Source organism: Tamandua tetradactyla, chromosome 3 (assembly GCF_023851605.1).
Source record: "Tamandua tetradactyla isolate mTamTet1 chromosome 3, mTamTet1.pri, whole genome shotgun sequence".
Classification (NCBI taxonomy): Eukaryota; Metazoa; Chordata; class Mammalia; order Pilosa; family Myrmecophagidae; genus Tamandua; species Tamandua tetradactyla.
In genome coordinates, this window is record NC_135329.1 from 209,564,297 (window position 1) to 209,590,019 (window position 25,723).

At 49.3% G+C, this 25,723-nt stretch overlaps 2 protein-coding genes across 8 annotated transcripts in view; one reads left to right on the forward strand and one right to left on the reverse strand.

Annotated features, from left to right (window-relative positions):
• The window catches only part of DGKD (diacylglycerol kinase delta), a 173,032-nt gene extending 147,940 nt beyond the window's left edge, over window positions 1-25,092 (forward strand). For all 6 annotated transcript variants that reach the window (XM_077155451.1, XM_077155452.1, XM_077155453.1 and 3 more), the window contains 15 exons: window positions 1,516-1,677; window positions 2,504-2,632; window positions 4,044-4,140; window positions 7,213-7,323; window positions 8,579-8,675; window positions 8,926-9,033; window positions 9,875-9,988; window positions 11,045-11,179; window positions 12,123-12,274; window positions 14,000-14,111; window positions 14,196-14,288; window positions 15,227-15,346; window positions 20,414-20,531; window positions 21,540-21,670; window positions 22,536-25,092. In XM_077155451.1, the coding sequence (XP_077011566.1) occupies window positions 1,516-1,677; window positions 2,504-2,632; window positions 4,044-4,140; window positions 7,213-7,323; window positions 8,579-8,675; window positions 8,926-9,033; window positions 9,875-9,988; window positions 11,045-11,179; window positions 12,123-12,274; window positions 14,000-14,111; window positions 14,196-14,288; window positions 15,227-15,346; window positions 20,414-20,531; window positions 21,540-21,670; window positions 22,536-22,625 (1,769 nt within the window). In that variant the 3' untranslated portion in view covers window positions 22,626-25,092. The remainder of the gene's footprint in view (window positions 1-1,515; window positions 1,678-2,503; window positions 2,633-4,043; window positions 4,141-7,212; window positions 7,324-8,578; window positions 8,676-8,925; window positions 9,034-9,874; window positions 9,989-11,044; window positions 11,180-12,122; window positions 12,275-13,999; window positions 14,112-14,195; window positions 14,289-15,226; window positions 15,347-20,413; window positions 20,532-21,539; window positions 21,671-22,535) is intronic.
• Window positions 10,159-25,723, reverse strand: part of USP40 (ubiquitin specific peptidase 40) — a 163,478-nt gene continuing 147,913 nt past the window's right edge. Inside the window, exons 33-34 of one of the 2 annotated variants that reach the window (XR_013173121.1) lie at window positions 19,049-19,210; window positions 10,159-10,194 (exon numbers count right to left, since the gene is read on the reverse strand). The gene's annotated coding sequence lies outside the window, so the exon portion shown is untranslated. Of the gene's footprint in view, window positions 10,195-18,683; window positions 19,211-25,723 lie in introns of those variants that run through there. The other variant, XM_077155459.1, reaches the window with a different exon arrangement.

A 25,723-nucleotide genomic window follows, 5' to 3' on the forward strand; every position in this document is an offset into this window, starting at 1 on the left:
GCGCATAGTACTAGATAAAGCCATATCCACTATTAGGCTGTAGCCTGATGGTCCTGAGTCAATCCCAGCCTGGTCTTTTGACCTCTCAGCCACCCATGCTCCTGGCAGCACCTCCTGGTCCAAGATACTGCTTGGCAACCTGGAAAATGTTTCTCTGTGCTCCCCATGTCCTTTCTTTAACCCTGTGAAGAGGGAGCAGTTGGGGACCCCAGGAAAAGTAGAAGGCAGAACTGACAGGGTTGCCAGATTCTTGACCTTATGGGTTAAGGTGGCCAGAAGTGCTATTGGACCAACCATCCCAGGGCCTGTTGGAGAAGCTAACCTCTGACCAGGGGATGGCTCTCTGGGAAACCCGTCAAGATTATGGACAGAACCCAGTTGGGGTGGCTCAGGGAGCAGTGAGCTGTGTGGCTTGGCCTTCTCAGGTTAGAGGTGGGGGCAGAACTAATATAGGAATCTTTTAGAGAGAGCCTGGACACTTGGAATTGAGGTCCTGATGGGTCCTCATGGTTGGAACTGACTTAGATATCTGAGGGGAGGGCCTGGAGCTCAGGAGATGGGTGGACTTGAGCTTTAGGGCTCCTCTGCCAGAGGTAGGGGTGAGGTCACCAACGTGAGGAACAGAAGGAAAAATTAGACAGGGGACATCTGCATTGAGGGGTCAGAGGCAGGGAGGACCTAGAGGCTGTCAGTGAAGGAGTGGGAGAACCTGATGTGCTTGTCCAGAGCAGGGCTGGCTATACTGGCCAGAGAGGTTCAGTGGCCCAACATCTGGACTGCCCTTGCTGGCTCTGGGATCAGTTTGGGAAAAGATAGAACCATAGAATTAAAGACTCCTCCAGTTGGTTACTCCTTTTTTTCTGGGCTTGGTTTAGTAAATCTTTAAAAGAGTAGCGAAACACAAGCTTGCCTGGTGAATTTTGTTGTCTCCAACCTCTCTTGGACCCCAAGATCCCTACTTAGGAAGTCTTGACTTGTCCTCGCTCCGTTTTCCCTCATTACCCTCAGAAACCACTTTATACCTTTCTACTTGCTGCCAATCCTGTACCCAGCTCTCACCTTTTTCATTCTGAGCTGACCAACCTGCTTCTGACTTTGGTGATGTCAGTGAGGCCATGAGCTCTGTCCTCCCCGAGACTCGTGTCCTCCTGCCTCCACTGGTGGGGCCACACCTGCTTCTCCGCCTGCCGCAGGCTCAGCACTGGCCTCCCGGCCCTGCCCTCAGGGCCCCTCTGCAGCCCTGGCTCCTCGCTGCACGCCGTCTCACCTCTCTGGCCTGTTTTCTCCACCTCAGCCTGTCACAAACACTGAAGTATAGTCACACAGAGTGCTGGGACTGGGGAGGGGTCATTAGCTTGAGCTTGGGGATCCAGGCTCCAGTAGAGAGGGCCTGGGAAGGAAAAGCAAGCTGTAAGAAGGAGAGGGAAGTCCATCATCCACATGAACTCTGTCCAGCCGAGCCTTATTTGTGGCTTTAGCACCCAGTCTCAGTGGCAATTGTCTTTCCTTGCCTAGCTGTCGATGAGCAGAATGCCCAGACCCAGGACCAGGAAGGTTTCGTCTTAGGTCTCTCTGCGCCAGAGGAAAAGAAGGACCTGAAGACAGAGGAGAGAGTGTGTCCTCTGCCGTCCCACAGCGAGAACTGTGGCCTTCCCAGAGGCAGGGGCCCCCACAGAGGTACTGACGTTGGCGGCAACTCCACCCTCAAGCTGGAGTTTGGAAGTTCAGTTTTGTGATATGTAGGAAGATGTCCTTTAGAAGTTTCAGGGCTTTCTCATAATTGTTTTGGCCACTTTATGGTATAAAAATTCACAAGCCCATGGTCTGTTTTCTGTGTGTGCTTGAGGGGTGTATGGTTTGTCTGGTGAAAGCTCCCGAGAGTAGGGGGGGCAACCCCTTGTTGCCGAGGAGTGCTTGTGGGGTTCTGTCCTCGTGTACTTTCTTTAGACCTCCTTGGGCATCCACAGAACTGCTCAGAGGGGGCCAGGAAGGGACCCTTACCCCTCCTGGAACAGTCCCCCAGTCACAGGCTGCTATTACTGACCCCTCCTTGTAGCCTGAACAGGCTCCTAGGAGGAACCACTGTAAGAGTTGACTCCACGTTCATCACTGCTCAGAATGTGACTACCTTGCATGTGGACCCAGAGCTTCACACTTCCCTACCGTATTCCCCATGCTCCACCTAGTTGCAGTGCCCCCATCAGCACTGTCATTAGTGCACTCGACATGCCTTGGCCCCTGCTGGACACCCTAGTGGCTCTATGTCACCTCAAGATAAACTCTGAACCCTTGGCTTACCATGTGGGCCTCCTTTCCCTTTCCTCCCCCCACTCTGGGCCACCCCCTTTTTTCCTGTGTCTTCCCTAGAGGGCTGACTGCGGGCATAAACCTTTCTCTGCTCCCTGGCCCTCCACCTGCCATTGCTCTAATGAACTTGCCCCCACCCCCCAATATTTCAGTACTGTTCTATTTTGGACATCTTAAGGTTTTCTTTTGTTTTTAGTGTCCAAATCCCCATGTGAAAAGCTAATAAGCAAAGGAAATTTGTTGCTGGGCAGTTCTGCTTCTCTTCCTCCCCCATCGGGAAACCGGGACAACCTGCCAGCACTGAACACAAAGATTCTGTACCCAAGTGAGTGTTGCTCTTCACCCGCCAGGTGGGCCAAAGTTGACAGCACCATCCCAGTAGCCTGAAGCTGTGTGAGCCTGTGGCAGGAGCCCAGAGAGCTGAACTGGAGAGAGAGAGGGATCCAGTAAGGTCTCTAGCCTCCACCCAGCAGCTGCTGTACCCAGTGTCTTTGCCATGCATGGGATCTGTCAGAATGAGTAAGATAGGGTCTCTCTGTCTTTGGGGAAGAGAGATGTACTTTAAAAAATTATATCACTGTGTGATAAGTGCCCTTATTTACAAAAGGGCAGATGGAACCCAAAGAAGTTCCTCGCTGAGCAGGTGATATATGAGTTGGGTTTTGAGGAGTAAGTAGGAGTTATCCTGAATGAGAAGAAGTGGAGGAGGGGACAGACTACTAGGAAACCGGTGAATAATCCTATTATTTCTTGCATGTTAGCAGTAGAAGTGGAACTAGGCATCAGCAGAGTTGGGCTGAGTCCCCTTTCCTGTCTCTGGCTTTTATTTTGTTGAGACTCCTCCTTTTGCCTCTTCCCTTAGGGGGAATTGTGACAGTACATTGTGTTCTTCAAAATGCAGGAAGGGTACAGGGGGTTTAAATTGCTGGTAAAATTCCCTACGTCTCAAGGCCTCTTGGTAGGAGCTTAGAAAGCTTCATGTAGAGTTCCGAGACCTCCACCCAGGCCGGGCCTAGCACATACCCCACCGCCACTCTCCTATAGGTGACTTGGCAATTTCTAGGTGGGATCTCAACTGAATAGAAACGAAATGCCAGAAGCCTTTAGGAAAGAAAGCCCATGAGAATTATTTGGTTCATCTAATCAGTGATGAAAATCTTACTGGAAAGAACAGCTCAGTGAAATGTCCCAGAGCAGGGTCTGTCTGTGAGATTCATGATTTAAAGTTTTAACTTGGTGAAGCTTGCTTGAGGGTCTGCTCACCTGGAGTGTCTTTACTGCTCCCTTGTTTCTCATGGGTATCGTCTTGTGGAGCTGTGGGACTGGGCCCCAAGATGTTTTGTGTAAAAGGATTGTTTTGGTGGAACACCTCAAATTTTGGGGGAGCCACCACCTGCATAAGCCATTTTAAGTGTCTTATAGGTTTCAGTGTCTACTGCCCAATATGTCTATTTTTATTCAATAAATATGATAGGTTTTAAATACGAATACGAACATTCTTAACAAACGAACATTCCATTTTTAGTATATAATCAGTGACTTGCAATATCCATCATATAGTTACATATTCACTGCCATGATCATTTCTTGATGAAGATAGTTTTTGACCTGAGTATATTCATCTGTAATATTTGGACATGTTTATGCATCATTTCAGAAATGTTTCCTTATAATATTAATGTTCTGAAGAATACATATCCATTGTTTCATGTCAGTCCTTTTTATCTCCCTTCCAGATGTCCGGGCTGGGATGTCGGGGTCCTTGCCAGGGGGCTCAGTCATTAGTCGCTTATTGATTAATGCTGATCCCTTTAACTCGGAACCAGAAAACCTGTGAGTATGAGAGAAGCCCAATGCGTAGTCATTAAAGAATGCTGGAGTATGGGAAACCGGTTTCATTCGGTGTTAGCTGATGAGGAACATGGTTGAAAACTTTCCAACCACAAGTTTGTTCTAGAGAGGAGGTAAACAGGACAGAGATTTCTGGCCCATTCCCATGTCTCACTCGGGTCACAGAGTAGTTTCCCTGAATATATTGTATGTGACATTCTGAGGTTTTCAGTGGGTTAAGAATCTCATGTTGGAAACTAGCCTCATACTACTATCACCTCATCTCTGGCCACGTCAGTCCCTCTTTCTAGGCAACCTTCCTTCTCCCCTCTTTCCTAAGGTGGCTGTCTTCCTTGTTGCTTTCCCAAGATGTCTGCTGTCCGCTGTCAGTGCCATGGAATCATGGTTTCTGGTTGGAAAGTTGTTTTTTTTTTTAAATTTTTATTGATAAAATAACATACAAGCACATACATTCTTAACATACAAACATCCCATACATGGTCTACAATCAGTGGCTCACAATATCATCACATAGTTGTATATTCATCACCATGATCATTTTTTAGAACATTTGCATCACTCCAGAAAAATAAATAAAAAGAAAAAAGAAAAAACTCACACCTACTCATACCCCTCACCACTCCCTCTCATTGACCACCAGTATTTCCATCTACCCAATGTATATTGTTTTTTAATTTTAGCATTTGTTCCCCCTATTATTTATTTTTAATCCATATGTGTTACTCTTTTGTCCATACGTAGACAAAAGGAGCATCAGACACAAGGTTTTCACAATCACTAAGTCACATTACGAAAGTATATCATTATACAGTCATCTTCAAGAAACCCAGCTGGAACACAGCTCTACAGTTTCAGGCACTTCCTTCTAGCCTAATACACCTTAAACTAAAAAGAGGCTATCTATGTAATGCATAAGAATAACCTCCAGGATAACCTCTCCACTCTGTCTGAAATCTCTCAGCCACTGACACTTTATTTTGTCTCACGTCTCCCTCCTTTCAGTTGAGAAGATTTTCTCAGTCCCTTGATGCTGGGTCCAGCTCATTCTAGGATTTCTGTCCCACATTGCCAGGGAGGTTTACACCCTGGGAGTCATGTCCCACATAGAGAGGGGTGGGTGGTGAGTTTACTTACCGTGTTGGCTGAAAGAGAGAGAGGCCACATCTGAGCAACAAAAGAGGTTCTCTGGGGGTGACTCTTAGGCCTGATTTTAAGTAGGCTTAGCCTATCCTTTGCAGAGATAAGTTTCATATGAGTAAACCCCAAGATTGAGGGCTCAGCCTATTGATTTGATTGTCCCCACTGCTTGTGAGAATATCAGGAGTTCTCCGAATGGGGAAGTTGAATTTTCCCCCTTTCTCACTGTTCCCCCAAGGGGAAGAAGGCTTTCTCAATCCCATGGTCATATCTGTTTGGGGGACACAGCTTGACCCATAGCCTTTCTGAACTAGGTATTTTAGTTTTGTCCTTCACCTGAGATCACTGAAGTTCTACATCTGGTGGCTGAGGCTGTCCATCTCTTTTCCCTTTCTCCTCCTGTGGCAGGCTGTGACTTTGCCTTCACCTGTGAAACAAAAGCTGTGGCCCTTCTGCTTTCCACCTGGATGGTGTGCCAGGCTTGTGGGCCTCAGGGCTTCCTTGGTGACTGTCATTCTGCTCTAAGGCTGGCCTCCTAGAGGCTGTCTGGCTCCCACTTCCCCTCCTGTCTCCAGGCTCCTGTGCCAAGTCTCTTCACATTCCTTCCCTTGTCCTTGGGCCCTGGTTTTCTGGTTGGATTCCTTTTATTCCCCAGAACTTATAAATACTGGCCAGTCATGTGGTCATCAGCATAGAAAACAGTTCTGTCTCAGAGTTTTGCTCTTGCTCAGCTGCACGGTACTTGGAGTAGATGTATCATAAAAATACTTATACATGGCAGTTTGTTTTCAGATCAGCCTATAAAAACCTCAGAATTTTGGTCCAACCAGTGCTCCTGAGCCTAGCTACCACTTGTGATTTTCTTGGAAACTTCTGCTGAGAACATCAAAAGCCCACTTTCCATCTTGCTGCTAGCCTCTGGGTGGAGGGAAAGGGACTCTTCCCTTCTCACCCATCCTGGAGGAGAGCCAGGTTCTTGAGCCTGAGTTGGCACCTCCTGGGGCTTGGACAAGGCTGAGCTGTGGTGGTGGTGGTGGCGGCTGCCTGAGCAGGGCTTCCTGTAAGGACGGGGAGCAGCAGGCCTAGCCATGGCCAGGCCCAACATGGGATGAGCTGAGACTTAGCAGTGGATGCTAGGAAAGGGACATTTTGTTGCCAAGGGGCTGGGCTGGGCTGGGCACTCTCAAGTCGCCTTCCTTTTACTTTGAAGATGGCTTTGATTGGGCCTGTGGATGCTTGAGAAATATTTTGAGGTGAGGAGTTCAAATGCACATGAGTTTACATGCCATAAAGACGGCATCAGTTTTGACACTGCTGATGGGAATGTAAAGTTGCAGACTTTGGAGAACAGCCTGGCAATCTTCACAGGGTTAAATGTAGATATGCCCTGGAAGTCATCATATCCCCTCTCAGGAAAGCATATACCCAGCAGAATTGAAAATATACATTCACAGTCACACTCGGACGTGAACATTTCCAACATTATATGTAATAACCCACGAGCAGAAATACCCAAGTCCACCGTTGACGGATGGTCGCAGGATGAGGTCCCACAGGATACTATGGAATATTATTTGGCCATGAAAAGGAATGCATATGGCAACATGGGTTATACTAAGTGGAAGAAGCCAGTCATGAATGAATATCGTATGATTCTGTTTATGGAATCTGTACAGATCTGAAGAGGCAGGAAGGAGATTAATTCTTGCCTGGGGCTGGAATGGATGGGGGAGGGGGTGTGACTGGCCTTCCTTTTGGGGAGATTAAATGTTCTTAAATTGATTGTGGTGATGCTTGCATGATTCTGAATATACTAAAAGCCATCGAATTGTACCCTTTGCGTGTTCGGGCTGGGAGGCTATGAAATAAAACTGCAAGTAGGGTTGTCTGTAGTTGATTTAAAACTCACCTTTGCAGAGAGTATTACACCGAGAAGTGTGTCATGAACAATTATTTTGGCATTGGCTTGGATGCAAAGATATCCCTGGATTTTAATAACAAGCGTGATGAGCATCCAGAGAAATGCAGGTAGGTGACAGACTTGTATAAAAACTTAGCCTTTGCATCCTCTTTGTCTGTCTTCTCAGATAGTAAAGGAATTCCTGGAGCCAGCGGGTTAAGGGATGCCATTTGATTCCACCTGGTAGGGGTGGTGGGCCTAAGTGGACGAGGCACATGAGCGCTGTGTGGCTCCTGCCCTGGCCTGGTACCCCCTCTCTTAGAGGGCGGCGATCTTAGGGATTACTGAGGTTCTGTGTGGTTGGCAATTTCTAGGAAAATGAAAGATCAAGTAGAAGAACGCAGAAAGCTTTTGAACTTTGGGGTCCTTCTGAGGGGGGAAATGAGTATATCTCAGAAGGACGCCTCTGTTACAAGCACACGGTGGGGATTCCAATCTTTTAAAAATGCCCCTGCCAATCCAAAACTAACTGGGAAAGGTATTGAAATGCGTATGGTGTAAGGGTGAAATAGATGCATGAGGACTAGAGGCATAAATAATATGGTTTTAGAACCTTTGAACCCTGGTATCACCTTCTTGAGTCTGTATCAACAGTTTTGAAAGGGTTTACTGATAAATTCCATTTCTAAGATTGCATCCGAATGTAATCGGACACATTTGTAAAGGAGATGTCTACAGAGAGACTCACTGCTGTGTAAGTTATAAGAACTCGAGTGGAAACAACTGGGACCCCACCAATGGGGGCAAATTCAATAAATTTATGGCATGGAAATGTCCAGCTGTGCAAATTCCTGTAAGTGAAGAATGTGCAGTGACACAGGACAGTTCACAGTACAGGGGGATGCGACTAAGGCGTGTCCTGGAGGTACGGCAGCAGCTCCACGGCAAAGCACATACCCCAGGCAGGCTGAGGACCTGCACCGAGGCATTCCGCAGGGGATGTGTGGCCAGCACATAGGTGTCAGGATTACGAACTTTATTGCCTCTGTGCTGTTTTGTATTTCCCAGATTTTCTGTGGAAAGCTTTATTTTATAGCCAGGAAAAAAATCAGTTATTTGTGGGGCTCTGTAATGTCTTTATTTGCTTTTCAGGGTATGGTTACTTTCTTGGTAAGATTTTGGCACAATTCCCTGTTGGTAAATCTCTCTCTCTCTGCATTGCTGTGTAAATAAGGATGTGTTTCTCCTTATTTTAAAGTGTTATTGCTATAAATAATGGTTGTCTGATGATTTATGATGAGCTGCCATTCCCAGGCTCTACAGCAGTGAAGACCTGCTTGAAGGAAGCCACACAGCATATCAATTCTTAGTTTTCATTTCTAGGAGTAGAACCAAAAATATGATGTGGTATGGGGTTCTTGGAACCAAAGAGCTGCTGCACAGAACCTACAAGAATCTGGAGCAAAAGGTCTTGCTGGAGGTGAGTGGGAAGAGCCACACCCTGCCCTGCAAACTGCTCCCGCCTCACGTCCCTTAGCCTAGGGCCCGGGGCTCTCCTGGGGTGAGCATGGACTCCCTTGGGCCCCCGTTGGGCCCTTGGGTGGTTGAGAGCCCCAACTGCTGTGGCCTCCCCAGCCTTGGGCATGTACCCCCATGTGCTGATGCTGCTGATGGAGGATGCGGTCGATGCATTTCTTTCTCCTTTCCTCTCCTGCGTCTCTACTCCTCAGTGTGATGGGCGCCCAATCCCGCTCCCCAGTCTTCAGGGAATTGCAGTCCTCAACATTCCCAGCTATGCCGGAGGAACCAACTTCTGGGGGGGCACCAAGGAAGATGATGTATGTATGGGGGTGCTTGGATGGGAGGGGCCTGGCTGAGGGAGGGAAGGAGCAGCCATGGAGCTGTGAGGCGTGCTCCTCATGGAGCTGCTGGGCCCGACCTGTGTGAGTCGGACACCACCTGTTCTGGGAGGAGGGTATGGTGGGGACAGCACGGTCAGGGGGCCCCACCAGTGAACTCACTGTTCAGAGGGGGATGCTGACGGGACAGATGAGACTGGGGAGGCATAGAAGCCTTATGTGGGAGCTGGGTCCAGCCACTCTTTGGGGACCAGGGAAGGCTTCCACGGGGAGGGGCCCCCAAACTTTGTAAAACAAGTTAACATTTGGAGTTTGTGCTAAGAACCGTGGGAAGGCGTGGCCAGGTTTTATCCAGGGGAATGGTTTCCTTTGTACAGGAAAGCTGAGAAAAGTAGTAAATACTTATTGCACACTCAGTCTGTTCTGAGCACTCTGCATGTGTTCACTCACCCGATCCTCATAATGGGCCCTTGTAGAATGTACCAATATTAGCTCCGTTTTACAGATGAGGAAGCCAAGGTTGAGAAAATGAAGTGACTTGCCCAAGGTCACACAGCTAGTAGGGGGGCAGATCTGGGATTTGGTCCTAGGGAGTTGGTTCCAGGATCTGCAATATAAACCACTGCCGTAGAGTACTGGCCCTGCCACTTTCGTGTCAGTTAGGATGCATCGCCATCGTATAGTACGCCTGCCTGTCTCCCACAAATGAAATGGCTGAAGTGGAAGACCAGCGCCCAGAGGGTGGGAAGAGATAAGAGCAGGGATGCAGTGTTCTCTGTGGAGTGCCCAGCCGAGGACAGCTCAGATGCCTGCCTTTCAGACGTTTGCGGCCCCGTCGTTCGACGATAAGATCTTAGAGGTGGTCGCCGTGTTCGGCAGCATGCAGATGGCTGTTTCTCGTGTGATCAAGCTGCAGCATCACCGAATCGCCCAGGTAGCGTCCTGGGCTTGGGGGAGAAGGGATTGCCTCCTGCCACACGCCAGGCAGGGGGCTCCCTCACATCTGGAGAGGCAGGCCCTGGCAGAACACCCACCCTTTGTGCTCCACTGATGGTGCTTCCCAAAACCCCACGGCAGCCTCCACCTTAGGCTCCAGCCCGGCCCCCAGGCTCTGCCTCCTGGTCCAGCGTCCTTTCTCCCCTGGTGTGAAATAGGGTGAAGAGAGAATTTAAAAAAACACTGTCAAAATTGGGACTCACTGGAGTCCCCCCTGTATTAACTTTCTCTGTGGATGAGAATCATATCCTACCTGAACTCCTGCTGTTGCAGGAGGGGAAGGAAACATTTTCAGGGCTGAGCTCTGCCTCTGTTTTCTGCACTTTAAGAAAGAGTAGACTGAGTTTGGGAATGAGATGGGGTATGTTGGGGGCAGAGAACAGTGTGGCCCCACGAGGGGAGGCAGGAGGCAGGGCAGGAGGTCTGCCCCCTCCTGTGTGCCTCTAATATTGACACACACACACACATACATACAAGCATATGTGGTATATACAGAATACTCAATACACATATATACATGACACCTGTATACAGAACACAACACAGACATGTACATGTACATATATGTATACATGGTATACACACATACGTAATACCTACAGCATAGACATTTCCATACAAAACACTGACATAGTAAGCATAACACATATCCACACACACACACCACACACAGACGTGTATATACGTGAATACATGTCTAAATACCCCCTTCACATGCACTGGCTTCAGGTAGATGGTGAAAAAATGAGGGGAGAGGGCTTGCACAGACAGTGGCATCTTGGGGTACAGGAGGCTGGGCCCCAGACAGCCAGGCCCTTCCGAGGGCCCTGTGGGCTCTGGAGTGCATAGCAGCCCCGAGCCAAGCCCCTGGTGTACACGGCACCTTTCGGGTCCCGTGAGGAGGGGACCTGCGCCTCCAGAGCCAACATGCAGGGAGCAAGGGCTGGGGGTTGTCTGGCTTGTTGCCATGGCCCAGGTCGCCATGTCTCCTCAGTGCCGTGCTGTGAAGATCTCCATCCTGGGGGATGAGGGCGTGCCTGTGCAGGTGGACGGCGAGGCCTGGATCCAGCCCCCGGGGTACATTCGGATCATCCACAAGAACCGGGCCCAGACGCTGACCAGAGACAGGGTAGGAAGGGCTGCGGAAGTTGCCAGCTCAAGTCTCAGACCAGCTGCCTGTCCTCTGCCCACTTTTACCTCTGTGTTTTAGGGAATGCATGTCCCTTGCATTAAGGTTTCTTAAAAGAGATTTTGGGTGTAGAATAGTAGATAGTTTACATTTTTAACATCCCAGGAATAGGGTTCCACATCTTGTCTTCTACATGACTTTGCAGAGCCTTCTTTTTGGTAACTTTGGTTTCCCTGCAGTGTACTCTGTTGTGTTGAGAAATGAACTCAGATTCTTAAGGCTTGAGCTCTACCATTCCCTGTTGTTTCTGAGCAAGCCACCTTATCTCTCAGGGCCACTGTGTTTAAATAGGCAGGAGGGGCCATTGGGTATAACCTTGCAGAGTGGACATTATGGTGTTCCACGTTTATATGTGAGGGAAACAGGCGCTGGAGGCCACTAACTTTCCCAAGGCCGCCCCAGTGCTGGCTGTCCCTGTGGCCCTCAGGCCAAAGGGTTGCATAGCAGGGCTGGGGAGCAAAGCTGCCCTGATGCCCTGGGAGGGCTGTGCCGTGTAGGCCACCTGGGCTGGACCTGGAGCCTGTGCCCTCAGCTGCCATGCAGCTCGCTTTGTAGACCATCCTGGAGTCACATTGGGGAAAAGTAAAGCACTTGTTCATATCATAATGATATGCTATTCTGCACTCTTTAAAAGAAGACCCCAGATTTTTAATGTTTGTTCTAGGATTTTTTTGAGATACAAAGAGTAAGTTAATAGGGTAGTAATTTCCAGACACCTGTTGCCCACACATGTGCACTGTGGGGGAAAAAAAAATAGATGTCTGTCTCTTTCCTAGCTGTTATTTCACCGATATTCCACTAGTACTTGTTGTTGTTAGCTGCACAGTTGCTCTTGGGAGAGATCAGCAGCAAATGGTGCAATCCTGAGTTCTGCTTGTCCTAGGCATTTGAAAATACCCTTAAGTCCTGGGAGGACAAGCAGAAATGTGAACTGCCTCGCCCTCCGTCTTTCTCTCTGCACCCGGAGATCCTGTCCGAGGAAGAGTCCACCCAGATGACTGCATTTGGGCAGGCGGCAGGAGCCCTCATTCTCAGGTGTGACCTTACCTCCTTCTGGCTGCAATACCTGGGCCTCGGGAGAGCTCAGGACCCTGTGGTCATCGATGGTATTTCTCCTCCCTGGTTTTATAGGCTGGGTGTAGCCGTTGTGGGAGGGCCAGGCCTGGTTTCCTGCCTGCTTCGAGTTTGCTATATTTCCATTGATCTTCTTTTAGAGACTGCTTGTAATTTACACAGGTGACAACTTAAAACCCACAGGTATTCCCAGAGCCGGCTCAGATTTTAAACTCTGTCCTGATTCTTAAGAATAGTCTACTTACAGTCTCCTTCATTTTGCCTTCATTTGATCCTAGAGAAGGTTTGCCCTCTGCTATTATATTTATTAAAGAAAAGAAAAAAAAAAGACTACAGCATGCAGCATGTCCTTCTCTCACCCAGCCTTTGAGAAATGGCTCCTGGAACCACGGTGATCTCTCTTCATCCCCGCCCATCCGTAGTCAGCCTCTGCTGCCACACACCCTCCAGCCAGGCTGGGAGCAGCCTGGGGACTAGGGATCCTCTTTAGCCTTTGTCTGACTGCTTTCCACTGGACTTACGCTTCCTATGTAAAAACGTGCGCCTCGCTGAGGCCCCTCGCCGCCTGGCTCTCCCTCTGCGTTCCTTTCTTGCTGCTTCCGGGCTCCCTTCTCTTCTGCACCCTCTTCCAGCTCCGGAGTCCCTCAGGTCCTGGGCCTCGCACTCTGTGTTGTCCCCCCACCCCGAGCCCTGTCTGCCTTCCTGTGTGTGGCTCAAGTTCCCAGGGGTGCCTCAAGCTTGGATCCCTCTTCCCAGGCATCAGTTACCCTGCAGTGTCCTGGAGCCATTTCTACCTCAGTGTGTCCAAACAGCTCCACAGTCCCCACTCCCCCAGCACATGTCACGCTTCTACATCTCGGGCAGCGTGCACCACCCCTGCCCACCCAGGCCCCCATCTGGGGCCCAGATCAGTGACTGGTCTCGATTACTTTGCTTCTTAAATATTTCTCCAGTTCCTTGCCACACAGTAGCCTTCTGGCACCCTGCTGTCTCTGGTATTGTACCCTTCAGAGCCTGTGGCTGCCCTGAGGTCTGTCAGGAGAGGCCTTGTGAACACCATTGGCAGCTACCCCCTGTGCCACAGGGCCCCACAGTCCCCTGACCTGTGCTCTTCTTCTGTCCCCAGTCCAGGAACTCTCCTTACTTTGCTGTCAGCTCACCACGCAGGGTTTTTCTTGACAGATACCACATTCTTGCATCTTTATGTTCATGTCCATCTGTCTTCCCACCAGGACATTCCTTCAGACGAGGGGCTGCTGCCCCTGTGCTAACTCAGAGCCATGTGTTAGACCAGCCTGTGTCCTGCAGAGGGCAGCTCCCTCAGCCCCACTTAGGGTCTTCGGGGATACATATAGGGGCCTTTGCAGCCATGTGCATGTATGCAGGCTCTCTACACGGTGGGCCTGTGACCAGGGCCACTTGCCAGCTTGACACCCTATGAGTTGTAATCTCATTTTGTGCATTCGCCTTCCTATTAGAGTTCCTAGGGAAAAAAGTGGATCTGGGTGTCAAGCTTGCATTCATTTGAGACCTCCTCTGTTGGCAATCAGTCAGGAAATGGTTTGCAGGCGAAGCTGTGCCAGCCTCTGTTCCCTGTGGTGGTACCCAGCTTTCATCTTGAGGCAGTGTGGAAAGCCTGCCCTGTTGTTTGGTCTGATGAAGGCCTGTGTTTCTCCTTCTCGCCAGTATCCGGGAAATAGCCCAGTCCTATCAAGACATGGAGCAGGAGCTTGCTCACGCCGTCAACGCCAGCTCCAAGTCCATGGACCGAGTGTATGGCAAACCCCGAGCCCCCGAGGTAGTGCGGTCTTTTCAGTCTCCCTCCTGCTTGGATTCCGTGGGCCTTGGGCCTTTCACGTGTTTGTGTTTTGGTTCCCCTCAGGGGCTGAACTGCAACTTTGTCCTGGAAATGGTGAACAGCATCAGGGCACTGCGCAGTGAGACGGAGTTGCTGCTGGCTGGAAAGATGGCCCTGGTGAGAGAGAAGTCCTGAATCAGCAGGGGCCCCACGACTCGTGTTGTGCTTGAAGTAATCCTATTGCCACTGCACTGGGAAAAAGGGACAGCACATTGTAGTCTAGAATTCCTGGCTTTACAGTTCTGGAGCTCAGTGTGAGGAGGGCCTCAGCAGTCCTCTGGTCCACCCTGTGGCTGGAGTTCAGTCAGGTCATCTCTCTTGGGTCAGGAGGTGTCCTCTGGCAGGGATTTCCTCATTGTTGGGGACAGGTAGAAGTCCATAGATACAGGAATGTCTTCTGTGGCTCCACTCGCAGTTGTGTTTGTCACCCTTCCCCACTCCACCCCATAGAACTGGCTGGTGGGTTCCTGCATGAAGCCAGAGAGATGGGGCTTTCCTGAATTGCAAAAGTTACAACAGGGAGGGGCCTGAGAGATTGCCTAGCCAAGCCTCTTGTTTGAAAAAACAAAGATGTAGAAACCCAAGGGCATCCTAAGGTCCCAGGGCTGGAACCACCCCAGAAGTCTGGCTCCCACACTCTGTTTGCTCTTCATCCAAAACATGCCGCTGCCTCCTGCCATGTTAGAGCAGCTGGCCCTGTTCCTTATGGCATTCCTGTGCTCCAGGTGCTGCGAGCTGTCCCCTTTGCCCCTTTTCACAGAGGGATCCCAAAGGTTAAGAATCAGGTCAGGCATCTGCTTCAGCCACTGCTGATGTGATTTTCAGACCAACTTGATTTGCTCCATCATTTACAAAAGGAGAGTTAAGGTCCAACTCATGACACTACTTAGAGGGAAGGCTCTGAGTTAGGCCCTTTATCTGGGGCTCTCTGACTTAATTTCCTCTCTGCAAGGAGCTCAGCCCTGGGGCAGGCTTCCTGTCTGGGGTCTCTGCTGCGACCCTGGCTTGTCACTGCCAAATCAGTATCTGTGCCTCTCTTTCTCTTCCTGGAGCAGCAGCTGGACCCCCCTCAGAAGGAGCGGCTCGGGGCTGCCCTTGCTGAACTGGATCTGCAGCTCAGGAAGCTGGTGGACACTTCCTGGTTCTGCCAGCCCCCGGAACCCAGTGACGAAGAGGTGCGTGGGTGCCAGAGCTTCTCTCAGGTGACCTTGGACATAGTGACACTGCTCACTGTCAGTGTAAGGAACTGCCTGAGCAGCTTTGGGATCGAGATGGAGTCAGTCTTGCAGTCCCTGATGTGCCTTCATGAGCCTTCTCTATTAAGATGTCTAGAGAATGTCAGTGTGGGATGCAGTTGGGTTGGGATTGAGCAGACTTGGTGACTAGGGCCCTTGCCCCCAGAAACAGAAGTACAGCACTGGCCAGAATGTGGGGAGAAAGAAGGCTGAGCCCAGTCTCACTGTTTGTCCCCAGTATGGGATACATCTGTCAGATAAAGGCAGCTGGCTGCTTGGGGTTTGATTTTGAGGGAGCAGATATTGGTTTGTGGCCGTGCATCAGTCACCCTTTTCTTCTACGCCTGTTTGGAGACCATGACTTGCTATAGGGCCCAGGGTCTATGATGCCCAGGGATGCAGTGACTGTGTGCAGGGGAACAGGCTGGAAGGACCCTGGAGAGCTGCCAGCTGGAGGTTGTATTTTGTAAGCAGCATCTGGACATAGACAAACCATAGGCTGCTTTGAGGGTTTCAACAACTGAATTTTCTTCTTCTGAGTGAGAGAACACAAGTGGGCCAGGAGAAGAGTTCACAAGGGGCTGAGGGAGTGGCAGGCAATCAGTAACTGCTGCTCACCCCGCAGTGGTCAAGCAAAAACCTGCCATGGAAAACTGACCCCTAGGCCTCCCAGGCAAATGACAGAAAGAAAAATGCAGACATTTTGGTATGAAAGGACAGGCTGAGCTTATCAAAATCAATTAAATAGTTCATTATAAATATGATAACTCTATATAAAAGGCAGTTATTAAAATAATATAAAATATTGAGGTTATGTAATAAAAACATAGCTCTTTAATTCTAAATAAAATTATCAAAGCTGATGACGGAGGTGGCTGGAAAGAAAATGGATAGGGAATTAAAGCACATTTAATTCTTCCTCTTAAAGCAAAAATGAAGTTTTAAAAAATTGTTCTTTGATAAAAGATATAGATTCAGTTGTTTTTTAAAACTTAAAGATAGTTTCTATGAGAACTCAAAAAGATTTGTCTTTCCAGATCACTACAAAAAAAAACAACAAAAATGAAATTTATATTATAAAAAGGGACTTGCAAGGATGTCAAAACAGCATAAAAATAACAGAAAAATGATGTGACCTAATCATATACTGCTCACAAGAATCTACTTTTCCCACCCATGCTCCCAGTAAAAATTTATGATATGGAAAGTTTAAAACAAATGCAAGAGTATACAATAAAAAAGAAACCCAAAGTAACAATATTAGTATAAAAGCAGAGTTTACATACTAAAGGCAATATGTATTAAAAAGAGGATAAACTTTATAGTGACAAAGTATAATAATTCTATTATAGCATAGTCATAAACTACATGTTAAGTAAAATATCAGCTAAATGAGTTATTTTTAAATGTTTTTTTCCCAGTGTATGAGACTTTTCTAATTTTATTTTTTGATACCCATTTCTAGTTTAATTTCACTGTGTTCAAATTCTCAAGGTGTTGGCATCATCAAGTCTCCAGTAGTAGTGGTTTTTTGTTTTTGCATCTTCTTATCCTGTCAGTTGCTATTGAACTTTTCTTACTGTGCTTGTAGATATCTCAGTTTATCTTTGTGGTTCTGTGTAATTTTTTTTTAACTTTTTTATTGTATAGTATAACATATATACAAAGCAAAGAAATAAAAGAGCAATCGTTTTCGAAGCACTTTTCAAAAAGTGGTTATAGGACAGATCCCAGAGTTTGTCATGGGCTACCATATGATCCTCTCATATTTTTCCTTCTAGCTGCTCTGGAATATAGGAGGCTAGAGGGCTTAAATACTTTTTATCATCACAGTCAACTTTTTTTCCCTTCTTTTTTTGTGAACAATAACATATAAACAAAAAAGTTATGAATTTCCAAGCACAGCACCACAATTAGTTGTAGAACATTTCAGACTTTGACATGGGTTACAATTTCACAATTTTAGGTTTTTACTTCTAGCTGCTCTAAAAAATTGGAGACTAAAAGATATCAATTTAATGATTCAGCATTCATATTCATTTGTTAAGTCCTGTCTTCTGTGTACAATTCCACTGTCACCTTTGATCTTTCCATACCTCTCATGGGGGTTGTTTGGGCAATGGCAATTCTAAATTTTTGATATTGGAAGGGTCTGTCACTAATATGGGGTAGGGAGATGAAACTATCTGATGTTCTGGAGAGGCTGGGCTAGGTTTCAGGACTTATATGCACCAGGGGCCCATCTGGAGGTTGTAGGTTTCTGGCAAGTTACTCTAGTGCCTGGAACCCTTGTGGAATCTTATAAATTGCCCTAGGTGTTCTTTAGGATTGGCTGGAATGGTCCTGGTTGGGGGTTGGCAGGTTAGGATAGGTAGCAAGGTCTACCTGAAGCTTGTGTAAGAGCAACCTCCAGAGAAGCCTCTTGACTCTTTTTGAACTCTCTCTGCCAATGATACTTTATTAGTTACACTTCTTTTCTGCCATTTGGTCAGGATGGAATTGTTGATCCCACAGTGCCAGGTCTGGATTCATCCCTCGGAGTCATCTCCCATGTTGCCAGGGAGACTTTGATTTGGGTGTCCCTAAAGTTTGACACAGTATCAGGGGATTCCCTGATGGTAAGGTTTAATAGTTCCATATTTTTCTCCCATCCATTAGGAGACTTTGCCAATACTTTTTTGATTATCTGCTTAATAAACTCTAGCATGTATCCAGGCATTACAATAATCTATGTAGGATTAAAGCATCTCTTTCTCATTCTGTGCTCTCTGTGTTTCAGTTGTTCAAATGAGCTATGTGGATAGGTTGAATTAGATTATGTACTACAGAAAATTTCAGTTCCTGATCAAATTTAAAGATAGTTTCTAGTAGAACTCAAAAAGATTTGTCCTTCCAGATCAGGACAAAAAAAAAAAAAAGAAATATATATTATAAAAAGGGACTTGCAAGGATGTTAAAAAAGCATAAAAATAACAGAAAAATGACATGACCTAATCATACACTGTTCACAAGAATCTACTGTTTTGAACATGTCACCTGTGCTCTACACTAAAGTAAATTAAATGTATAGTTTTAAATGTTTTCATTGCTATAATAAAAAGAAATAACTAAGCATTCAACTAAACAAGTTAGAAAAACCCCAGAAGAAAGCAGCTTGAGAGAAGCATGAGTGGGGAGAGTAAAGGTAAAAGGAGGGCTGACTCAGAAAACTCGACCTCAGTCACAGAAGAATTTGAGTTTTCTTAGAAAAAATATATGTAAGAAGGCAAAGAAACAAATATGCTAAGAAATTACGCTAAAGGGGTAAATGATGGCTTAACTGGGACGGTGATAGGGGAGGTCCGCTCCCACCAGTGCATCTCGGGCCCTCCCTGTTCTCCAGGCGCACGTGGGTCCAGGGCAGGAGCTAACCGGGAGAGGTGTTCGGTTAGCACTTGCTGGGTGAGTGTAGAGGAACACGTCTCTACTTTAAAGTCAGATATATTAGCAACAAAAGAGACCCTGAGGCCCCGCACAGACAGGAGGGCATTGTGGGAGGGTGGATGGCGTGGGACAGACAGGCTCTGGGGTCAGGGCCCCTCACCATGAGGCCTCGGGGGTTGCTGAGCAGGGACTGTCCGAGTGTGGCCTGGGAGCACCCACCTCAGATTTCATCAATCGCCCTGTTGCTGTCAGGGGGACTGAGAGGATGATGGGTCTGCATCCTGGGGAGCCTCACGCCTCCAGACCTCGGGACTGAACGTTCCTCTCGCCCTCCAGGCTCAGCCAGAAGGTCCCAGGGATTGTGGCTGCAATGCTTGTCACCTAAAAATGTTTTAAAAACAAAGATCAACAAATGCTCTTCAGCCTTTAGAGACAACAGCAGCTGAATGTAACAACCTTCTAAAAGCAACCAACAAACTCTACAAAGACACTTGGAAACAGCTGGGGGACATTTGGATATTAGATATTGATGTATTCTTGTTATTTTGTGAAGTGTGATAATAGCACTGTTCCTGTGTTTTAAAAACAATATTGTTTTTTTAAGGTTGCATCCAAAGTAGTCACAGGTGGAGTGGTTGGATGTTTGAGATTTACTTTAAAATGGGGGTGGAGGAAATAAGGTTGACTGCATGTTGATAATTGCGCTTCACTTTACTGGTCTCCATATCAGAAATTCAATAACTATGCAAGCATTTAAAGCAGAGGGCGAGATGGTTAAAATCAGGAATAGGACTTCTGGCTTAAAGCTGCGCTCAGCACCCTCCCTTGGGAAGCACTAGCCCCAGTGGCTCAGTGGAAGAGGAGAGTCTATAGTTGCAGCAGCTGCATGGAAACAAAGGCATTGAGCTGAATTAATAGCAAACTGATAAGAGATTCTGCCAAGTTAAGTAATTTGTGAAAGCAAGTAACTTCTTGTATACTCATTGATTTGAAAATGTTGTACAAGGTCTCCTTCAAAATAGAGAGCTCAAAACGTCCTTAATAAATACATGGAGAAAACTGTGGAGAGGTATAAAGGAAGACTTGAGTGCTGTAAGAGCGTGTATTTCCAGATGTGAAGATACCCTTTATTTCCAAACTATAGGTTTAGTGCGATTCTAATAAAAATCTCCAACATGACAAAGCGTCCTTAGAACTGAATGCTTGTTGGGTTGTAAAACTGTGGGATCTGGTTGTGGGGCTCAGTGTGAGGCTGGGGACGGAGGAACCCGTGATATCAGAAGGCTGCTTAATAGTCTTCACGTAATAGGGCATGATGCCAGTGTTTAAGTAGTATTTACAGATGGTGGCTTAATGCTATAGGAAATATAGGTAGACTATGAAAGTAGACACCACACGATCCCAGCTACTTTTAATAAAACATTCAAATTGAGAATAACAATAAATAAGTCCAGGAAAGGGCTTTAGCTCTGTCAGGTTTCCCTGTCCCTCCGCTCCCCTGCCCTTGATATGGATGGTCTGAGCTGCCACTTTTGGGTCTGGTAAATGAGGCTCTAATGATGTGTTTCTCGCTTTTCCCCGCAGAACGTGATGTTGGATCTTTCCAAACGCAGCCGCAGTGGTAAATTCCGCCTTGTAACCAAGTTTAAAAAAGAGAAGAACAACAAGAACAAAGCAGTGCACAGCAGCCTGGGAGCCCCGGGTACCTCCTCGCTCTGTGCCGGCCCTGCCTGCTGTGTCTGGCCCTACTTTCTGGCGTCTGCTTTCCTCCTGGGCCTGGCCCTGCTCTCCCTGCTCCCGGCCACGCTGCCTGAGGGTCCAGGCCTGCCCCTCCGCCTGACGCCACCACGCCCCGCCCTGAACCCACTCTCCCTGGAGGCTTCCTGCAGGCTCTGGATGGGGACGAGGTGGGGAGGGGAGACGGGCCCCGACACACGTGCAGACGCAACACTCTGAACTCAGTCCATGAAGTGGGACCTCCCTCTGCCACCATGCCTGCCTCCTCTAGGGCTGCTGAAACCTGCCTAATCGACTTGTTAATCACACTCCCCACTGGGGAACCTGGGGCTCCAGTGATTGGGAGTGGGGAAATGAGCAGGCAGTGGCTCTAAAGGATGCTTTTTCAGTAAATTGGGCTGAAATTCTCCTTCCAAAGTGTCAGCCCTGAGCACCGAGTGGACCCCTTGCTTTCAGTGCTGGCAGCACCCAGACCTGGATTTGGGTGTATATTTTCTGTCATCAAAGGGGCAGGTCCTTTTTGATTTGTCTTTTTAGCATGTTTGTTGAGAAATTGGGTTTCTGTTATGCTGCTAGCTCTGGTTACTTGAACTCTGAATCTCTGCATGTCTCCCTTCCTGCTAGCTTCCCAAAGTGAAATCTGATTGCTCAAGGAGGTAGAGGGACAGCTGGCTCTTGCTTACCATCGTTTGGATGCCTCCCTTACTTGGGAAGGGTGTCTTCTCCCTCCTGGGGTGGTATAAAATACCCATCAGGCTGGAGGGTGACCTGGCACGAGCGGCTGCTCCCCCCCACCTCCTGCCCGTGCCTGGTGCTTAGCCCTCGCTCTGCCCCTCTGTGCAAAGCTGAGGTGGCCACGACTGTGGCTGGGTGGTGGGAGCTGGCTGCTGGCTGCTGGGCGTCTGTGGCGCTGCCGCCTGCTGGGCTCTGGGCTCTGGGCACTCACTGCTCCGTGCTTTTCCATCTCTGACAGTTCACCTCTGGGGGACAGAGGAGGTTGCTGCCTGGTTGGAGCACCTCAGTCTCTGTGAGTATAAGGACATCTTCACGCGGCATGACATCCGGGGCTCCGAGCTCCTGCACCTGGAGCGGAGGGACCTCAAGGTATTTCCACAGTCGTCCCTGAGAGCCTGTTCCCCTGGGAACGCATCGCGGCTCCCACCGTCTTCAGGGGCCTCCGTCCTCAGCTCCCACCCAGCTGTGTCCTCAGCATCCTGGTTTTCTTCATGTTTCCGCTCAGACCTGTGTGCGCCTCGGGGTGCCCTGCCCACCACAGCCAGACACCGGCAGAGGGCATGATGGGGAGACCCTGAGAGTCTCCACCTAATTAGGCAGTGAGCAATTTTAATCCCAGAATCCCAGTCTAGGGGACATAGCCTCTGAACCAGTAAGTTCACAGGGAAGTACTCAAGTTCATAATAAGCACTGGGGGAACAGGGCCATCTGCAGCCACCCCCACCAAACTGAGACTCTGTGCAGTCACCCAAAAGTGGGGGGGAGGCTGTTCAACCTCCGAGGCCAGCCACATGGGGTCACCTCCCAGCCTCACTGGCGGTGCAGCAGTTCATGTCCCATGAGGACTCGGTGTGCAGAGCCAGGGCCTCGCTCTCCAGTGGGGGGCTGGGGTGCCCACGCTTTCCCAGGTGCTGCGTCATTCTTTTGCGTTGAGTGGGTGAAAAGCCCACTGGGAGTGGCCCTGTGTGGTCCCCTGCTGCCCATGCACTCTCGGCCATGTGTCTTGTCCTCTTTCACTGGTCGTTAACAATGCCCGGGACATTCGTGGACACGGGAGAGGGTGTGCCGGGACATCCACACGGTTGCAGTTGCGCAGTTTCCATCTTGCTTCGCTGTCTTCATTGTTACCTCCTCCTCCGTGCTCACCAGCCTGGTGCAGATGGGCCCGGCGGTGGCAGGCCTGTGTGGCGTCCTGGGCCCTTCCCTGAATCATGGGCTGCCCTCTTTTCTGCAGGACCTTGGTGTGACCAAAGTGGGCCATGTGAAGAGGATCCTGTGTGGGATCAAGGAGCTGAGCCGGAGTCCTCCTGCCGCCGAGGCCTAGCCTCCGTCTTCTTGGCCTGCTTCCTCTGGCTCGCCCGGGGCCAAGGGCCGCCTGCCTCCCCGCTGCCCGCCAGTGAGCCCGGGCCCCTTGCTCATGGTGCTACTTTCTTTGCTAGTGACAGGAAGCCTCCCGGCCGCCCGTTCTGTGGCAGCACCGGGGGCCTGGACACACCAACATAGCTACCTTTGGACACCTCTCCACCACCGCCTCTCCTGGGCTGGACGTGTGATGCCCTCAGCTGTCGCCTCTCGAGGGCCCTCCGGGCACAGGGTGCTCCAGCAGGACGGCAGAACCGGACCCCGCTCTGCGCCCATGGGGGGCATGTCTCATGGCACCACCTCAGGAGCCCAGCACGCGCTCTGTGCACCCGGTGCCTGACCAACAAGGCCCTGGGTCTGCACGGCCCCTTATGCCAGCTCACTACTCTCGTCCCCATTCATGAATGAGGCTTTTGAAACAAAAGCCCTGCTGTGTCCTGTTTGAAAGGATTGGTATATTTCCAGTCCTGTTTATTTTAATTTGTCATGAAAAAAAAATCACTCCTCTTTCAGCCAGGTGAACGTTTCCGCCTTTGAGTCCCTCACTGTCCCTCATCCTGGCTCGCTCAATTATGGGGGGTCAGGTTGTGGCCCTTCGGTCCCTGCCCCTCCCCAGGGCCACTGGGCGCCCTCAGGAAGATTCTGTCATCAGTCCATGTTCCCCTTGGACAGAGGATGTTTTTTGCATTAGCTCAGTATTTCTGTGTAGAGTTTCCTGTGCTCTGGACAAGTGTTTTTGCTCAGTTCTGTGGGAAGACAAGCTCAGATCCCAGGGCGAGTGTCCGGGCTGGGCAGGGACTCTGGAATCGTCCTCCTGTCCCATGTGGGCTGGAAGCAGGAGGCTGTCCTGGGAGTTGCTGAGCTCCTCCCTCCCCGGCAGCTGGGCGTGGGCCCCAGTCTTGGAGCAGGGCTGGCAACAGCAGGGAAGCTTGGAAGGGCGGTGGCTGCAGCAGCTGGGCTGTTGCCGTCTCGTGTAGTACCAACCTGGGCCATACCAGCTGTGGTGGGGGGCTGTCCTGGGGAGAAGGCTGAACCCCATGGCATTCTGGGATCTGGCTCTGGCCTTCAGGACAGTCCTCCAGGTCGGCAGCCCCTCGTCTTCCCAGCCATGGACTCTTGTCTCCCCTTACATAGATGCCCATACCTCAAAAAGACCCATGATCCATCTTAGAAGGGGGAGTTTCTGTAGATAAGAGCGGGGGTGGAGAGGCTGCGCTGCTAGCTCTGCCCAAAGGAAGAAGAGTAGAATAAGTGTTCAGTGGTGCCTACTGGTCCTGTTAGTGGGAGTCGCCCCAGTTATAAAGGAAGAGATGGGCTAGAGGTCATGGGGTCTTTGTCTTCAGTTGCCCAGCAGGGCTAGGTGGGGACAGGCCAGAGTGTCTTCTGCAGCCCTGGTTCTGGACGGAAGTGATGGGGTCTCACTTGCCCCCTGCTTTATAGCCTTCCTGATGTCCCCTCTACCAGGGGACCCTGTGGCTCCCCTGCCCACCCTGGTCAGGTCCCTGCCTCCTTGGGTCAGGGATGTCCCCACTGATGGCCTTTCCCGGGCACTGTGTGCAGGTGGGGCCCTCACAGGGACTCCAGGCCCTGGTGCCACTGCCTTGCCCCACTCCAGATGTGAGACAGGGTGAGGACTTGCGAACGAGAGGCTCTCATGCTCCATCCATGATGTTAAACAGGATGGGAAACAGTGGCATGGCACCTTGCCTGTTTTGGATTCCTGTTTCCCAACAGAAAGGTCATTTTAGGATGAGGGAGATTGAGAAAGAAACAGTCTCAAGTTTCAGCCAGCAATCACTTGATTTTCACGGTAGAAGAGGCTAAAAAGGAGTTATGGAACCTTGGGCTCTGGGCCCAGAGCATGCATCTGCCCTGCTGATCGGGTGTTTGGCCGGGCACCCAGAGGCTGCCTGGGGGGAGAGGATGCCTGCGGACCATGCGGCCACCAGCACCTCCCGGGGCCCAGTGCCTTCCAGTCCTTTGTGACCTCCCCTCCCAAAGCTTTGGGTCAAGAGGACTGATTAAAATTAATATTCTGTCAGTGATTTCAGCAGCACTGTTGACGTCAGACCCATTTTTCTGATCCTGAGAAGTTAGAACTGAGGAGTATGATGGCCAGGTCTGCCCATCTTCTTGCTGGGGGTGTCTTTGTGCTGCCTGGGGCAGGGGGGGTGGTCCCTGCCCACAGGTCCTGCTGTCACCCCAGGGCTATGCCTGGGGGCCCGGCGAGGAAGGGAGGAAGGTTCCTGAAGAGGAGTGGAGAAAAGGTTTTGTGCCCATGGGTAGGGCTTACCCTCATATTTATAGTCTTAATTTATACAGTGGTCTCCGTGCGCACAGATGACCTTGTATTGTTGTGTACATAGTCCAGATCTGTGGTTGTAAGTAAGTCGTTCTGTGTAAATAAAACAAGGCTGCTTTTGATCTTCCATTCTCAGATTCCTTGTCATCATTCCTTGTGCTTTGACATGAAACTGGTTGTCAGAATCTTTCCAAACTGGATTCAGAATTATGTTTTTTAGCTGCTCTAAAAATAAGTTGAATTGTTGGTGACTGAAAAGCAAAACATTGCTTTTGTACTTTTTAGGGTGTGGGTCCTCTGAACTGTTGAATTCAAGATTCTGCAAGATCCTGGGAAGAGGTAAAGTTTGCTGGCCTAAAGGCTGTGGCGCGTGTGGGACCCAAACAAGACCTACTGAAGTCCAATCACTGTAGCTTTTTTTTTGCATGGGCAGGCACTGGGAATTGAACCCGGGTCTCCAGCATGGCAGGCGAGAACTCTGCCCGCTGAGCCACCATGGCCCGCCCTGTAGCTAATATTTTAATCCTCAAATATTTTCTAGAAAGTAGCAAACCTGAAGCTTTTCTGCCTTCCTGTTTAGTATTGGTAGTGTTATTCCAAGGAAGCTGCCCTTATAAAACCAAGGTCACTTTGTCAGCCTCCAGATTCCTGGAGTGAGGGACAAGGACTGGGATGATAGAAGAAAAATCATACTGGCAGGTCACAAAAGGGCCTTATGGGCTCTGAAAAGCCTGATTGCTCCCCTGGTGTATGCTCTT